Here is an 18400-nt window from a genome sequence, read left to right as displayed (position 1 = left end):
GGCATGGTAGCCCTGCTATAATTGCCCATTGAACTGATGCCATATCAAAACCAAGATGCTGGCAGCAGTCAAGCATTACCTCAACAGCTAAACGTGGTGTGTTGCCTCTTAGGGAATGTAGATGTTGTTATTGCTGAAACGTTATTTTAAGGTCTCGATGAAAGCATTAGTAAATTCTTATCAAACCTTTTGTTGAAAAATTATTGAGTTAACAGCATCCAGATGACAGCTCCACTGTCGTCAAATTCTCATCTCTGTACTTTTGAGATACAGCCTAATTTCAGTAAAGCAATTTCATTTATTGTGCATTTAATGCTTAATGATAGTTCATCTATGTGCCATTTTCAACAGAAAAATAAATAGTAAGTAAGTAGTAGGTTGGCGTACATAACATTTCTTATACTCAAGATAGACCCCGCTTATACATAGTTGTAGCACCAACCAAATATGAGTTATAGATCAGGCCTTGGGTGTAAAGTGGGGGAGGGGTCAATGGCCCCATGCCAAACTTTCTACCCCCCTACTTCAGGAGCAATGGCTCAGACACACCTATCTCCAAACGCAGCCTTAAGTAGGATCTTACACACTTGACCCCCTTGCTTGGCTCACTGACAGTTTTGAAATTCAATTTGATATCCTCTTCACACCTGTTACGTTTCGTGATTGCATCTTGCATGGTTTGCAATGCTATCTGGTGACAAAATCCTTCCTCAGACCCAAAGACAGAAATATAAACACCTGGAAAAGTACTCAACTCCTCTCATGTGGTAGTTCCAGGTAAAGCATGTCTCCAGGAGCTGATGGCATGTGCTCCTGGAGACTCACACAGGTGAGTACTAGCATCGCAGAAGCGTCTGGTGATCACGCATTGCTCTTGAACAACACGCATGTTCATACATATACAGTACACTTGTGTTAGTGAGATGACTACACTGGTCTCCCTGGGAGATATTCTCTTATATTTGGAGTCTGCTCGCTGCGTTGTTGAAGAGCCACAGACAGGTGTACCTCTGAGGAGGACTTATGCTACTGGAACAATTTGGCTTTAGCTTGAAGTGTCATATGACAACCTATATATTCTGGTAAATAAATGCCTGCATACACATAGCCTCTTTGTGTCTGTGTGCGTTTATATTATGTAGTGTAAAAGCACATAGAACAGCTGTGGTTCTGCATATATCTTTATAATGACGTCTCTGAAGCGATGCACATTTCCTGCAGCATACAGTGATGATAACCACATGATCACCACACAAGCTGTCTGTACGTTTTTACCAAAAAGAAAACGTTGACAGCCGACAGATAGCACGTAGGCTTTTAAGATCACTGTTTAAATAGATAATATAGAGCCATAATACAAATGTGGTGGAACGAACAGCAACACTCTCTGTGTGAGTTCTCATTCATAACACTCCGTTCGATGTCTCACTATGGGATGCGCCTCAACGCGTATGCAAACAGAAGCATCAATCTCATTACGCCAATCCTGATTGGCTGGTGATCTTGAAGTCTACGTCAGGGAATCCACCCACCCTTTAAGTAGCTTGCGCTACGACGCAGCGTCATTCAAACACCTCTTCTCGCTTCAGAGCACATCTCGAATTATCAGTAACCGGGCTAGCTTAACGGTCCACAGACTGAACCCAAAGCTAACATTCGGTCGACGGGTGCTTGCCGGTTGCTTTTTTGCTTTGCAAGAAGACTGAACAATATTAACACACCAGTTAATATCGTAATCTGCCTCGCCGTTTCTTTCTTCGAAATAACGGTAAGGTTTTATTTTTTCTTCAAGCTAGTAACATACCTGTTGCTAGCTTGTTCTTCCCTCCACACCGACACCACGGTAACGAGGACGTGCTCTTTTCTCTCTCACACCAGAGGAGACAGAGATAAAAAGGTATTAACACACCAGTTAATATTCTTTAAAGAATAAAATCTACACCGTCGCTTTTTTCCTTTCGGACTAACGGCAAGGTTGGATTTTTTTCTCAGTAACGTACCTGTTACTAGCGTGTCCACTCCACGCCGACACCCCGGCGAACGAAGATGGACCCTTCTCTCCCTCACACCAGAGGAGTCAGGGACTCGGAGGCTCGGCTATGCGGCTGCGGGTTTAAGATCTCAGGCACAGACTCACACCAGGTCTGCTCGGGCTGGAACACGCCCGGGAGGCTATCGATAACCCCGACTTGTGCGGGCATTGTACCCGCTTCACCATTAAGAGCCTCCGCCGACGGTTAGCACGCCAAGCTAGCTTGTCGGGTCGGGACCCCCTCATGTCCGCTGATTCGCCGGCTGGCAATCAAGACATGGTGGCGTCCGCCGCAGAGATTGAGCCCCGCACTGTGTCAGACTGGGATCCGGTGGCGGCAAGAGCCGCGAGAGCGGAGCCCCGCGCTGTGTCAAGCTGGGGCTCCCAACTGGACCTCACCATGGTTCCACCCGCGGAGGATGTCCTGGAGTTGGACTATATGGAGGACGAAGAGGATACCTCTGAGTTCCTCCTGTCCGACTCGGATGAGGATGACATCTTCGTTTCATCGGCTCAGGCTGCAAAGCCGGGAGCGATGTCCGCTCTCCCAGGCGAAAGCACACCAGCTTCGCCCGTCCTAAGTATGGACTTGCAGGCCGTGTGTCAACGCACTGTGTCCAGGCTGGACATCCCATGGCCTGAAGTGGCCAAGGAGACCTCCAGATCACGCTACGAAGGGAAGAACTTGCCCCAAGCAGCGAGGACCAAGAGGCAGCTCCTTCCAGTCTTTCCGGAGATGCTGGACGAGGTGTCGGTCTCGTGGAGAGACCGCCCTTTTAGCAACAAGGCCCCAATCCAGGGTGTCTCCTCCCTGGACTGTGACGGTATGGAGAGAATCGGCCTGCTCCGCATGCCACCCATGGAACCGCTGGTGGAAGCCCACCTCTAACCGAGGCTGGCTTCGACACCGAGCAGAAACCCCATGCTACCGGCAAAGGCAGACCGGTTCCAGTCAGCGATAACCGAACGGGCCTATAAAGCCGCAGCTTTGTCCGCCAGGGCACTCAACGTCTCCTCGCTGCTGACCGCCTACCAGGCGGAGCTCTGCGAAGACTTGTCGAGCAAACCTGAGCCTGCCGTGTGGGACGAGATCGCAAGCGCTGTGCAGTCCAAGCCACGGGCAAAGCACTGGGAATTATGGTGGTACAGGAGAGAGCCAGGTGGCTCAACCTGACGAACCTTCCAGACCGGGAAAAAGAGGATGTTCTGGACATGCCTATTGTTCCCGAGGGCATATTTGGCTCCACTCTAGCTTCGATGCAGCTGAGATGCGAATCAAAAAGGAAGGGAGACGAGGCTCTCCAGCTCTGTCTCCCCCGAAGGGTCCAGTCGCCACCTTCAATGGTCCCGCGGCAGGCCTTCACTCAAGCTGCCTCACGTCCTGCCCGGATCAAGATACCGAAGCAGCAGAGACCACAGCCTGTCCCGGGTCCCCAGCCCAGGCACGAGGCGAGGGGGAGCTGGCCAAGAAAATCTCCGGTTCCGGCAGCTGCCGCTCAGGCGCAGCCGACCCAGGTTTTCAGCCACCAGGCGAGGAAAAAGAAGCGGGCGGCCTGACAGCCTCCTCTCCTCTCCTCTCCTCAACGAAGGAGCTGGAAGTTCCCTGTTCCCCAGCTCCAGAGCACGTTCCAGTGTTAGATGCTCATGTGTTTTCGGGGTGCCACCATGCCCCCATCTTCCCACCGCCTCGAGTGATGCCAGAACGTCATCCTCAAGTTCGTACCATCAGGGAAATACCACCGCCACGCGCATGCGCAGTGTCGGCCGGGGTTGTCAACCTGGGGTACCACCGTGTTCAGACACTAGAGGGCCCCATAACACAACAAATAAAGACACTGAGGGCAGATGACAGAGCTGTGACATCTCCGCTCGCTTTGAGAAGCGACAAGTGGAGGATGCTCACAGATTCTGCTTGGGTTTTCAAGACAGTAACACTGGGCTACAGGCTCCAATTCGCTGTCACCCCCCCTCACTTCTCGGGCATTCTGTATTCACAGGCCCGGGGAGAGTCGGCCCATATTCTGGAGCAAGAGATTTTCTCGCTACTAGAAAAGAAGGCTATATCGATAATACCCGCCGAACAGAGTCAGAGCGGCTTTTATTGCAAGTATTTCCTCGTTCCCAAACGGGGAGGGAATGGAATTCGGCCTATACTAGATTTGAGAGCTCTGAACAAATATCTCAAAAGATACAAATTCAGAATGCTCTCTCACACATCTCTGTTGCGTGTCGTGCGCAAAAACGACTGGTTCACATCAGTCGACCTGAAAGATGCGTATTTCCACATCCCAGTATATTACCCACAAAGGAAATATCTGAGGTTCGCCTTTCAGGGTGTCTTTTACGAGTACAGAGTACTTTCCTTCGGTCTGTCTCTCAGCCCGCGAGTGTTTGTACGGTGTACGGAAGCCGCGATAGCCCCGTTAAGACAACAGGATATTCGCCTGGCAACTTATTTGGACGATTGGCTCCTTCTCGCACAGTCGGAGCAAGAGGCTATTACGCAGTCGGAGCAAGAGGCTATTACGCAGACGAATGTCCTCGTAAAACACCTGCTCGACCTGGGTTTCGTAATAAACACAGAAAAGAGCATGTTGTCCCCAGCCCAGACTGTACTCTTCCTGGGCCTACGCCTGAATTCGGTGCCCTTTACAGCCCGCTTGTCAGCAGAGAGAGTGAAAGCCTTCAGGGCTTGCCTCGCTCATTTCCAGCCACGCAAATATGTTCTCTTCAGATCATGTCTGCGGTTGCTGGGGCTCATGGCGTCAGCCATTCTGGTGGTATGACGTAATGGCACTGCGCCACTGGCTACACCCGACTTTTCTAGTACGGGGCGTGCCTATGGGTGCTGTCTTATCGCGGAAGGTGGTCACCACAGACGCATGTCTGACGGGCTGGGGGGGGTATATACGAAGGTCGACCTGTGAGGGGTCTCTGGAGCAGAGACCTCCAACGGTCACACATCAATTATCTGGAGCTTTTGGCGGTGTTCCTCACCCTGAAACGCTTTCTGCCTTTTCTCAGAGGACATCATGTCCTCGTGAGGACAGACAACACGACCACAATATCGTATATAAACCGCCAAGGGGGTTTGCGTTCTCTCCAGTTACACATGATGGCACGCAAACTGATCTTATGGAGCTGCGGATGTCTCCTCTCTCTGAGAGCGACGCACGTACCAGGAGTGATGAACCTCGGGGCGGATCTGCTGTCCAGAGGTACACCACTATATACAGACTGGACTCTACATCCAATAATTGGGAGTCAGCTGTGGGTGCGGTACGGCCGAGCCGCGGTAGATCTGTTCGCATCAAAAGAAAATGCTCAATGCCAGCTGTTCTTTTCAATGCGCGATTTAAACACACCGTTAAGCGTGGACGCGCTCGCGCACGTTTGGCCTCCGGTCCTTCTGTACGCGTTCCCACCCCTGGCTCGGATACCCCCAACTCTGGCCAGAGTGAGAGAACAACGCCACACACTGATCCTGATAGCTCCGCACTGGCCTGCAATGTACTGGCTGGCGGAGATATATCAGCTGCTGTGCGGGCAGCCGTGGCAGCTCCCACTACGCAGGGACATACTGTCTCAGGCACTATGGGCCTGGCCCGTGAGTGGTACAATCTGAATACAGTGGGACTCCCTCAGAAGGTGATAAACACTATTCAGAGCAAGAGCAAGAGCTTCCTCCACCAGGTCTCTTTATGACTGTAAGTGGAGGGTGTTTGAGGAGTGGTGCCTTCAAAAAGGACACATCTCTTTTCAATGTCCTGTCGGGGTGATTTTATCATTTCTACAGGACCTGATTGATAAACCCAGAGCTTTCTCTACGATCAAAGTGTACCTGGCTGCTATTGCTGCATGCCATGTGGGCTTTGAGGGAAAGACGGCTAGCCAACATCCTTTGGTTTGCCGTTTTATGAAAGGGGCTTGCAGGCTCCTCCCTGTTTCCAGGTCACTGGTGCCCTTATGGGACTTGGCAGTGGTTTTAGATGGGCTCACTCGACCTCCATTTGAACTCCTGGAAGAAGCTGACATGAAACACCTGTCACTGAAGACAGTGCTGTTACTGGCTCTGGCATCTGCCAAGCGAGTCAGTGACATTCATGCGCTCTCTGTACATCCTTCATGCACTCAGTTTGCCCCGGGGCAAACAAGAGTGTTTGCTGAAGCCCAACCCTGCCTTTATACCTAAGGTGGTTGGCTTATGTACCCCCATTGACATTGTGGCATTTCCTCCGCCGCTGTGTTCCTCTGAGGAACAGTGGCCGAATTTGCTGTGTCCAGTTCGTGCTTTACGCACCTATATGGACAGGTCAAAAGAGTTTCGTTGTAATGACCAACTCTTTATATCCTGGGCTAACCCTCAGGAGTGGAGTGCACCAGCTGGGCGTAAAAAAGTAGGGCTTAACTACGTCCGACGTAGTGATTCGAATTTACACCGAGTGCACCAAGCCTGACTAGTCTCGGGCGTAGCTGCGCCTGGTCTTAAGATGCGCGTCCACGTGAATACACGTGAAACAGTAATTGTTGCCAAGCAAGGCCATTTTACCATTTTACAGAGTCAGAGGACCGCAGAGAAGAGGGAATTCCCACACCCACAGCGATGACTCAAGGGGAATCCCAAATGGCCACACCCCGAAAGAGAAAGAGGGATTTGTCAGAGTTACAGTGGGAACTGACGGAGAAATAAATCGTTCGTGTGGAGGTGGAGACCGTGAAATTGAGAGCGGAACACAAAACAATTCTGAATCTGAGCGCAATCAGCACCTGCAAGGTTGGGGAGAGCGCAGCATTTCGATCTGATCCGTGCTGGAGTTGAGGGGAGATCTCCTCGATTAAATCAAAAAGGGCTTGTCTGCCGAAACCTCTATCAGTTGACTGTCTGAATAGATGTCCAGTGGGTTTGTTCGATCACGGATGACTCTTTCTCTTCTTAATGCCCTTTCATTGTTAAACATGTAAACAAGACGCCCTGCCATCGTTAATATCCTTCTTGCCTGTTTTACGTTACTATGGATACTAGTCTGTCTTTCCGATTTACGCCTGCTCCATACTATGCGTAAAAGTTACACCCGGGCGCAACGCATACAGGGCTTAAGTCTAAGTGTTGCACTAGTCATAACTTTAGTTTGGTCTTAACCTTCGGTTCTACGTCGGACGTAGAGTTACGCCCAGCTTATGCCCAGCTGGTGCACTCCACTGCAGAAGGGCAAGCCCGTTACCAGGCTCTCCCACTGGATTGTGGAAGCGATTGCTCTGGCTTATACGAGTCAGGGTTTGCAGGCACCAACGGGCCTGCGTGCTCATTCTACTCGTGGACTGGCTACATCCTGGGCTTTGTTCAAGGGTGTTTCCATCCAAGACATTTGTGCAGCAGCGAGCTGGTCCTCGTCGCTCACTTTTGTCCGCTTTTACAGGCTAGATGTCTCTGCTCCAAGTGAGGCCTACGCAGTGCTGGGCCCCGTGTTGAGACAGGGTTCTACCTGTTAAGTTAAGTTCTGGTTGTTTTGGTGATTTTCGAGATAAGCATGTCGAGCAATACGGGAGTTTCAATATCCCATAGTGAGACATCGAACGGAGTGTTATGAATGAGAACTATAGGTTACTTACGTAACCCCAGTTTTCAGAGTAACATGAAGTGAGATGTCTCACCAGACGGCCCTTCTTGCTAAGGCGAAGCGAGAAGAGGTGCTTATTTTGAATGACGCTGCGTCGTAGCGCAAGCTACTTAAAGGGTGGGTGGATTCCCTGACGTAGACGTCAAGATCACCAGCCAATCAGGATTGGCGTAATGAGATTGATGCTTCTGTTTGCATACGCGTTGAGGTGCATCCCATAGTGAGACATCTCACTTCATATCACTCTGAGGACTGGGGTTACGTAAGTAACCTATAGTTCTATGCATGGTTGAAAAATAATATATTATTTTAAACTGAAGTAGCAGAAGCTAGTCAATGTATTTTCATTCCGTATCAATTCATAATTATTCTAATTACACAGCCTTCCTCTGGCGCAAATATGCTTGTTTAGAACAGCAAAACCTGAACATTTTGTTTTTGACGATAAAGATCACATTTTTTGTATTGAAATTAGGTTTTTCAGCGGCATAATCTTGCACTACAGTTACGAGTGGAGATTTAGGGGAAAAAGCTGATTTGGTTTACTCGAGATTTAAGTGAATGTTAAACAAAATAAAACAACGGTACATACTGTCAGTCATGCAACAGTAATAAGAGGGGGAAAGGGTCCTGTGACAGGATAATCTGTTTAGTTTCTCTGTTTGCTTTTCGCATAATCAATCAATCAATCAATCAATCAATCAATCAATCAATCAATCAATCAATCAATCAATCAATCAATCAATCAATGTTTATTTATATAGCCCAATATCACAAATGTTACATTTGTCTCAGTGGTCTTCACAGTGTGTACAGAATATCAGTATGACAATACGACATCTTCTGTCCTTAGACCCTCACATCGTACAAGGAAAAACCTCCGGAGAAAACCCACAGTTTAAAGGGGAAAATGGGAGAAACCTCAGGAAGAGCAACAGAGGAGGGATCCCTCTCCCAGGACGGATAGACGTGCAATAGATGCCGTGTGTAAGTAGAAAAGATAATACATTTGCAACATAGGTAGTCCAAATGTTTGGAAATGCATGTGTGTATAATAAGAAGATGAATCCACGAGCATAAGATCCTTCAGTTTCTCCATATCTTCATCTTATCTTCTCCTGACTTATCTTCCTCCCTCCTCAAGACAAAGTCTCTCCTGCCCTTTCACCTCATCACTCCACATATCCTCTTTTCATCCCGCCTCCTGTTCTGTCTCTCTTTCCCTCCTCCCTGTGATCTCCTCAGTGCATTCCTGCACGCACTGGGACACTGTCAGGTGCACAGAGTGTAGGGTTGATTGAGGCTACCATTGAAAACATTCATAAAGAGATTGATGAGGTTCTTTTAATCCATCGCCCATTGAAACTTGCTGCAACAGATGAAACTCATCTTATACATGTTTCTGACCCTTTATGAAATGATGCAAGAAAGAATATGTTTCTAGTTCTTAACTGCAGCCAAGAGCAACACAAATAACCTTTTCCTGGTTTGACTCCAGCACGATCTTAGGGGATTTTGCACAACGACTGATTCCACTTCAACATTTTGGGAAAGACATGGAACTGCTCATGAAACATGATGAAAAGCAACTCATTCTAAAAAAACACAAATATCTGGACCAAATCCCAAACCACCAGTAATTGTTGAGAAGTATATAAAAAGTGAGCTTGTTCAAACTATCTAAAGTCTTATCTGATCTACATGATCGGTGTCATCACCCCCTTCATGCTGTGAAAACAAAAACATTGTTGTTCAGTATTTTTCCTGCCTTCTATCTCAATTTATGACAAATCTAAGTCACTTAAAATCGATGGAATGTACTTAAAAGAGTTTTGCGAGAGTTTATAAAGTCATGTCTGCCTTTGTTGGATACATACAGTTGAGGACCAGAGATGGAAGAAGTGCTCAGATTTTGTATTTAAGTAAAAGTGGAACTGTCATACTTATGAACCTGTATTGGATAAATACAGTTTCGGAGAAGTATGGTTTTCAACCTCAAGTGGGGCTGTAGGAAAAGTCAGTAACCCCAAAGTGTTCAGGGTACATCCTCTGGGAAATAAGAATGTTTGCACCAGATTCTGTATCTAATGAATCAAGGGAGAATGTGTTACTCGCAGGATAAAACCTTGACCTGGCAGCGCCTGCTGCACTCAAGGCTACAAACAAGTGAGAGGCCTAACATATTATTAATCTGTGAAACTCCTCCTCAGCAAACAAATAACTTCCAAAGCATTGATTGCCACAGTTATAAGCAACACTATTTGTATCAACTGTTGTGCTTTTTTATTACAAGCTTTTACCTATGGCCAAGTTAGTTCAGTAAGACCTTCCTGGTCAGATTAAGAGTCGTTCATAAGAACAAACTGTCCATCCCCTAAACCCCATGCCTACGTGTGTACCAAGTCACACACAGCAAATGTATGTTCAGTGTTTTTATAACCTTTTGCATAACTATTTCACATTGTTTAAATACCTTTCACCTATGCAGTTATCTCAGAGTTATTTTTTTAGTATTGACCAAACACAGGCTGCTAGCTTTGAAATAATATGCAGGGCTTATTTGGGAGAACATGTCATTGGGGGGGCTGTTCACATTATAAGAAAACACCAACACAATGGAAAGGCACAATGGGTTTTAAGAGGGAACTCGCTGACACCTTTCTACATTACTGAGCTGCCAAACACATACACATACAGAGCCTATGTGACAAAGGTCGGGAGAGTTCAAGAGCCCTTTGCCTCCCACATATCCTGTATGACAGCATTTCATCGCAGAGGTCAACTTCACTAGGAAGCTAGGTCATACCTCAGTGAGGTTCTCACAGATAAAGGCTGAATAAATGACACAGAATACTTCCTGGCTCTGTTATAACACCGTGACACAAAAGAGCTGCTTTGGGCCAGTGGATAATATGTATCTATTGTGTGGAATTGTTCATGCACATGTGCGAGCAGAACGCACAAACCTATTTTTTGATCGTGATATGATAGGAGCTCTGTATAAAAAGTGAGCCAATGTTTCAGTTTTCATAATGAGATTCATTAACCAGAGCATTGAAAGACAATGAAATGTATGGACCAAATAATAAAGGTTACATTCATATGACTTTAAGTCCATATAAGTTACGAATGATATAAACAGTGAACAGGTTTTAACTATCTATAGTCTTATCGGATTCACATTATCTGTGTCATCTCCACCTTTGTGTCGTGAGAAAAATACAGGGTTGTTCAGTATTTTTCCTGCCCTCTGTGTCATATGAGCAATGTCAAGATGCATGTGTACGTGGGAATAAATCAAAATGACTTGTCTGCCAAAGGATTCTGATACAGATTCATAAATTAAACTTTTTTTTAAGACATTTGCGGCTTTATTGGCTAAATACAGTTATGGACTGACTGTTAACAAAGGAGAAAGAAAGATATTTGAAATGCAACAGATATATTGAGCTGTTTTAAACCTGTTATAAGTTAAATGTCTTAACCAGTGGACTACCAAGTTGCTCCATGAAGGCAAAACTGAAATGTCCCTATTCTAGCAGCTTCGAGAACAAGAGAAAGCATGCCTGCTGCGAGTAATTAATTAATCTTACATATATCACATTTTGAATTGTCCTTTAATAGCATATACATAGTAAATTAATTAATTAATTATTATCGTCTATATAATACAAAATCTGACACCCTACTACCTATATTATATTATTGTATAAAATGGTAAATTTAGGCCAGAGAATTTTGTTTCATCTTTGTGCTTTTAAATGTGTGAGCAATGCATCTGAAGCACCTGCCTTGAGTCTCATGACAACAATTTGTTTATTAAGTTTGATTTGTTTTAATGAGTAGCATGCAAGATCTGTAGTTTTGGCTCTACATGTGTATCTGTCTGCTCTCAGAATACATTGATTTAATAGTGTGTTACATATTGTATTATTGTATCTGCATGTGCATGTTTGTGCAGTGTGTGGGCACAGACAATAGGCCTTTGTCTCACTGCATCCTATTTTTCTCCTGTTGGATGACATAGTCATTCACACAAACACCAACACATACCAACACACACGCACCTCGTCTACACAACAGTTCCCTCTGGCTTCCGTCAAGTTGCAACAGTTTAGTTGACAGCAAAACAGGAACAATATCATCTTCTCTTCCTGCCTCACACTTCCTGCCATTCCCCTCCCCTACGATGACGACGATGAGAACGAGAGAGAGACAAACAGATGAATCAAAAGGTAAAAAATAAAGACTCAGGCAGTGTGCGTGTGGGGGGGGGAGACAGCTGGACAGATGCTGGAAATGAATAAGATAGAGAGGGAAGCTGGTGAGTGAAGAAACTGAGTAAGGGATGGATCCAGATGTGTGTTTTTATGAGAGAAACGTAGGAAGGGGTCTATAGAGGATGTGGCCTGAGATCATGGGATAAACACTGCGGAGGTTCTGTGCTGGACAGGCGTTGATTTAACACAACCAAATCATGCATTTGATATGAACCCTTCAACAGCAAAACCCTGCCATTTAATTTTTTTTAAAAACCAAAGTAGACACAGTACAAAAATGGTACTGTTGTGTCTTTAAAGACAACATTAAACAGTAAATACATCTTTATTTAAATTGTAGCTACAGTATTATCATGTGCCTTTGCGCCATAAAACTCATGCTGTTATGATTCACTATTTGTCATCATTACCAATTAATTGTTCATTGTATGTGTTCCACAAAGCTGTAACCACACTATGATACAATAAGAAAATGAAAACAAAAATAAAAGTAAGAAAACTCTAAATAATAACTATGATGCTATTGAAACCTTTTTAGGAAAAAGATTGTTAGAACTTCATTTGTTTCCTAGTGCGTCTGAAACAAATCTCAATTTAGTTTTAGTTTAACAAGCTGAGAGGCAATACTTGTTATAAGGGTTTATTCCTTGTCGGTTTAGTGTTATTTCGAGGAATTTGTTGATTTATAAAAAAAAATGTAAATAAAATGTCAGCCTCATGATTTAATCACCTTGTAAGTCACACACACACACACACACACACACACACACACACACACACACACACACACACACACACACACACACACACACACACACACACACACACACACACACACACACACACACACACACACACACACACACACACACACACACACACACACACACACACACACACACACACACACACACACACACACACAGCACCTGATGAGCTGCGGTTTAGAAGAAGGAAGTGAAAATTCAGTCCATCTGCTTTGACAGGAAGTCAACAGAAGCCACACACAGGCATGCTGACGTCAATCAGAGCCACAGGAACACACACACACACACACACACACACACACACACACACACACACACACACACACACACCACACACACACACCACACACACACACACACACACACACACACACACACACACACACACACACACACACACACACACACACACACACACACACACACACACACACACACACACACACACACACACACACACACACACACACACACACACACACACACACACACACACACCACTATACACACTTATGCAAATCATACACCATACCAATCCACAATTGTAATGTTGTAATATCATCACACTGAAATACACCCTTACTTAACACGTCAAGTGATGCTTACCATTACCACACACACACACACACACACACACACACACACACACACACACGCACACACACACACACACACACACACACACACACACACACACACACACACACACACACACACACACACACACACACACACACACACACACACACACACACACACACACACACACACACGCACGCACGCACGCACGCACAGACACACGCACGCACAGACACCTTCACAGTATAAATATAGACTACCAGTAACTAGTTGTTTCTTTTTCAACAACATTAACTCATATATTTCAGTATAACACCAACAATCAAACAATCATTTGGTCGGTAAAGCTTGTCTACTGTGGGTGTATTTAAAAAATGAAAAATAAAACATTGTTATGTAACATTTAACTGTCTGAGTATTGATATTGACGAGGTCTACTATGCTGTGACCTGAGTTGGCTTTAGGTTAACATGCCTGTTATTTGATGGTTACCTGCTCACTGTTCTCAGTTTTATACTTGCTCATCTTGTCTCATTTTTACACAGCAACGCATGTCGCTGCATCGCGGCTCTCTCAATCCCACAGGCTGCTATCATTTGAGCAAGATGCACTAGGCCGGTGCAATAAAACCCTATTTTTCATCAAAAGAAATGAAAGATATTTGATTTTTTTAACTAAACTGAAATTTGTCATAAGAGGGAGTATTACAAGCCGTCACACACAAACAGGATGCGTGATTGTTAAACCCACATTCAAGTGTGCTTCTGTGTATTTGTATGTGTATTTGTGAGTTTGAGAGACAGGCTTGGCTGAGTCGGTGAACAGACAAAAATCTCAGTGTCAGTGAGAAAATCCAAAGAATAGATATTCACAAGCAAACCACGTACACTCACTTGTAGGTGCTCATAAAGTAGTGTGCACTTGTACATAAATACTAAACACACGTCTCTTACTGGAATAGACTGGTACACACATACACACTGCTGCTTAAATTCAAAGGTGTTGAAAGAAAGAACAAGGGATTTTGTTGTTATCTTGTGTGTGTGTGTGTGTGTGTGTGTGTGTGTGTGTGTGTGTGTGTGTGTGTGTGTGTGTGTGTGTGTGTGTGTGTGTGTGTGTGTGTGTGTCTGAAGAACCAGTTGAATTGTGTTTTGAAATGCTTAATGAGCTTGATGACAAAGTAGTCTGGACTGCAATGTTACAGCTGAAGACAGATTACAAGGAAAAATAAAAGTCGTCACGTACGCGAGTTCATGAGCAAAGTACAAGACAGAGGAGAGAGGCGGGCAGGGAGGGAGCGAGAATAATGAGAACTAGGAAAAACGATGGCAGAAGAATGCTCGAGACAGATATAAACCAGATAATAGACACATTCTTCACAAAGCGTTACAGAGCTGAGACACGTAGCAGGATATCTCTCTGAACCTCTTACCTGGGAGACACACTCTGGTGATGGGAGGCAGAGTTGCTGCAGGAGACCTCCTGAAAGACAAAAAGAAAGCAATAAGTTAGAATAAAAAAAAGAAAAATACACTGAATATTCTTCATCTTTAAATGGTTCACCCAAATAATGAATACCATTTTGTTGGGTAAAAGCTCAAGAAGGTAAGCTATTTGGGTTAAAGTAGAATCTCAACATATTGATAAATACAAGTTTTTGTTTCCATGAATAAAGTTAGATTCGAAGATCGATACATATATAACTACAGCTAGTGCTAGTTAAGCTTAGATTATTAAAATGTATCAAACCAACCAGATACAACATGTTGATAAGTGAGCTTTACAGTTGCTTCGAGGCAGCCTTCGGACAGAGCAGGGCTTACATGTCTCTGGCTATTCAGAAACGAGACATATTATCAAATCTTGGTGAGAGAATGATTAAGCGAATTGCCCAAATGTTCTAACTATTCCTTCTTTTTTTCTTTTGTCCGGGAAATAACATGGAGTACACAAAATGTATAATAGATCCTGAATGGAGTAATTTTGAACTCGAGTTGAAACGGTTCCTAAATAGTCATTAAACATGTCACAATGAGTCATGGGGTGTCTTCAAATGTTTTGTTTTTATGTATTTTTATTTTAATGGAACCTTGTGGTCGTTGAGGCAGAACATTTGTTGTTTCACAGTCAGATGTTCCAGTCATATATGCCCTCATGGTTGCAGTCTCAGCAGTACCTTTGAACATTTGATCATCATTTACTTTAATAGTGAAAATAAAAGGTCACATCTTGAAGGAATAACAGATTGAGTGGGAGACACAGCAACATCTGGAGAGCAGGAACCTGACTGCATATTGATACATTCTCTTTCAACAGAGACTCATTTTCTATCAGCCTGACCCCTCTGTGTGAAAGAAGGGCAACATATGTGTGCATTAATGCTGCATGCCTGTGTACTTGTGTGCATGTGGTTTAGTCTCTGCTCTTCTCTATGAGGGGATGTCTGCCGACATATAGGTCAGACAGGCTCTGTGTATTCAATACAGCAAACTGTGCGATAACAAAATCCTGGAGGAGAGTGCTCTTAGCATCTTTGGAAACTGACACAAAGACACACACTTCATCTCATCTTCGACACACTGACGGAAGCCTGAAGAATAAAGGGAAAGGTGCCCCACATACATATATCCAGTGTATCTGGATCTGTCTCTCCTCCAAAGTGAGTTGTGGTGCTAAATGGAAGGGTTTGTTGATTTATCCAACAGAAAATTACTCTTTGTTTTAAAGAATAATCGTTAAGGTGATATTTCAAGCAAAAATACCAAACCTTAAATGTTTATGGTTCTTGCTTTCAAGGATTTGCTGCTTCTCTATTTGTGTATGTCACAGTGACTCTCTTAAAGGCATTCCATCAGTGTGAGTAGTTGTGAGTTTGTTTTGTGTTTGTGTCTCCACAAGAGAGGAATTCCTTAGAGAGCATTTGATTTGAATGATGCATTGAGGGAAACTATGTCTCAACAGACAAACGAGGAATGATGGATCCAAAATAAGCATCCCTCTTTTATGTTCACATCATTGTTATATTAAATTATATTCAGTTTGTCAATACATTTCCATCTGTATATGTTTGTGTGTATGGTTGTGTGTTTGCTCTAGCTGCAGTAGATAAGCTCAGCAGTGGCGTCAGACTTCACCCTGCAGTTTAAAGCTCAAGATCTCAACCTTGTGGTGGAAAAATGGAACTGCAGCACACATGCTGACAAAATGAGTGTCTAGCCTTTGCCTTTATGTGATTTTAAAAGCTATAAGGAATTTGATGTACTTTTTAATTACACAAGATGTACTATCATATTTATTTGGGAATTTAATAAAGGAATCCCAAGATTATCTAGGTGGGATTCAACTTGATTTCTAACACTCTCTAGGGGTCCATATGATGGCTGATAATAACCAAGCAAATGTTTCATTATCAAGTGCTTCCTTTGAATGTAAGAGTGTGACAGATTGTTTCTTTGTTTTGTTTGCAGGGTCAACATAGGTCACTGAGTTAACCATTTGGAAAAAAAGTTTTAAAATGTTGCTTGCTGTTCTCAAGTCTTTAGCACTTACTTGCTGGAGGCACACTGGACATTGGTCAGTACAGTGAAGTTATTCCTCACACTTCGAAGGCTTGCCAGAACCTAGATAAGCAGAGTAAAATAACATTTTGAGGGTCCTTTTTAAAGTATACAGTATTTTCAAAATCAATTTTCTTCTGAACAGTGTGGAGACATTTTTGCGTAAATGCAAGCACAAAATCGCCATAGTTTGTAGCCTAAATAGCATCATTATCTGCCATTTCCAAGGATGAATCGGCTATCATAGTAGTTAAAAATGATTGTCCTCTTGGTTCACAAGTAGTTGCAGCAAAATGATTACCTGAGCAAAAGGTGTCACGATCAGGTCATCTCCATGTCTGCAAACACAAACAAAGAAGTGGTGAGAAACATCCTCAAAGATGGTACACACCAAATATCTGGTTTTGCTGTTGCATACAGATTACATGCATAAGTGCCTCCTGCTTATTTGTGGTTATAAGCAAAGATGTTAAGTAAGAACAATAGGTAATGACCCAGCCAGCTTCATTTATATAATTAACTGAAAGAGCCTAAAGAGTGAGAGGAATATACTGTAGGAGGATGGTCAAAAACAGGAGTCTTTTGTTCCAATGGCTTGTAACCTTGTAAGGCACTTAGCTCTCAGTGACATGTTCTTGTAAGCTGAGACAGGGCAAACTATTGAGTTACTCTTCTGTGGGTTTCAATAATTGTTATTATGCAACATCTGGATTATGGACTACTTTAAGTAACCCACCCCCCACTACCAGATCTTTTGCTGGAGGGCAGAGCAGTAATTCAGCAGCAGAGCATCGACTAAAGCCAGTGATGTAGTTTAATGGTTAAATAAAACAGAAAAACACTTTGGCTGAAGTCAGTACAAATGTGCAAGCTTACAAACAAAAATGAGTAATTGACAACTGCTAAGAAGATCTCTTTACCAGTAAAAAACATTTAATGAAATGTCATCTATACTTTCATACACAGATAATGTTTTCCTATGCTAAAACGGAGTATCACTGAGTAATAAGACAGTGCAGCACAGAGCTCTTTTAAGAAAAGATGCAAATACAATTTTGTCCACAAGTTATAAGTTATTTTTAAGGTAACTCAAATACATTTTGTGTTGGGTTAGTGCATATACAATCCTTACGTTTGTTAAACTACCTACCATTATGGAAAGCATAAACCTTCCTAATTTATTATTTGTGCATCTTGCTATAATTGTGTGTATGCCATGTTCCACTGTGTGTTGCTGGGCCTCTGGCTTAACGTGTTGTGCTTCATGTGCATGTTGTGCGTATTTGTGTGTGTGTGTGTGTGTGTGTGTGTGTGTGTGTGTGTGTGTGTGTGTGTGTGTGTGTGTGTGTGTGTGTGTGTGTGAGATACTCACAGTTCAGAGGCGATGGAGGAGTTTCGTGACATGGACTTGGGTGACAGGTCATAGTCGCTGTCAGAGCGGTAGAGGAAGGACTCTCGCCGCTGGTTATGACCGGGGAAGTTAGTGTGGAGGACCAGCCCAGAACCGGGGGAGGCCTGGGGGTCCAGAGGGCTGCAGCTGGTGGACGGGCCATTCTCCACATCAAAA

General features: G+C 44.1%; 1 protein-coding gene and 1 long non-coding RNA gene across 5 annotated transcripts in view; one reads left to right on the top strand and one right to left on the bottom strand.

The window, feature by feature from the left end:
• The window catches only part of LOC139433713 (uncharacterized), a 27983-nt gene extending 9698 nt beyond the window's left edge, over window positions 1-18285 (top strand). Inside the window, exons 2-3 of the long non-coding RNA XR_011643105.1 lie at window positions 8504-8637; window positions 18208-18285. This is a non-coding gene — a long non-coding RNA (uncharacterized lncRNA). The remainder of the gene's footprint in view (window positions 1-8503; window positions 8638-18207) is intronic.
• The window catches only part of pde4ba (phosphodiesterase 4B, cAMP-specific a), a 220364-nt gene that overhangs the window by 44994 nt on the left and 156970 nt on the right, over window positions 1-18400 (bottom strand). For 2 of the 4 annotated variants that reach the window (XM_071202916.1, XM_071202917.1), the window contains 5 exons: window positions 18206-18400; window positions 17135-17171; window positions 16826-16896; window positions 14709-14758; window positions 11718-11834 (listed from right to left, as the gene is read on the bottom strand). In XM_071202916.1, coding sequence (XP_071059017.1) covers window positions 11718-11834; window positions 14709-14758; window positions 16826-16896; window positions 17135-17171; window positions 18206-18400 — 470 coding nt within the window. The remainder of the gene's footprint in view (window positions 1-11717; window positions 11835-14708; window positions 14759-16825; window positions 16897-17134; window positions 17172-18205) is intronic. The other 2 variants (XM_034081364.2, XM_034081365.1) reach the window with 1 other exon arrangement.

The sequence above is a fragment of the Pseudochaenichthys georgianus genome, chromosome 4 (assembly GCF_902827115.2).
Source record: "Pseudochaenichthys georgianus chromosome 4, fPseGeo1.2, whole genome shotgun sequence".
NCBI classification, from domain to species: domain Eukaryota; kingdom Metazoa; phylum Chordata; class Actinopteri; order Perciformes; family Channichthyidae; genus Pseudochaenichthys; species Pseudochaenichthys georgianus.
The sequence above is the reverse complement of the archived record's forward strand: the minus strand, read 5'-3'. Positions and strand labels throughout refer to the sequence as shown.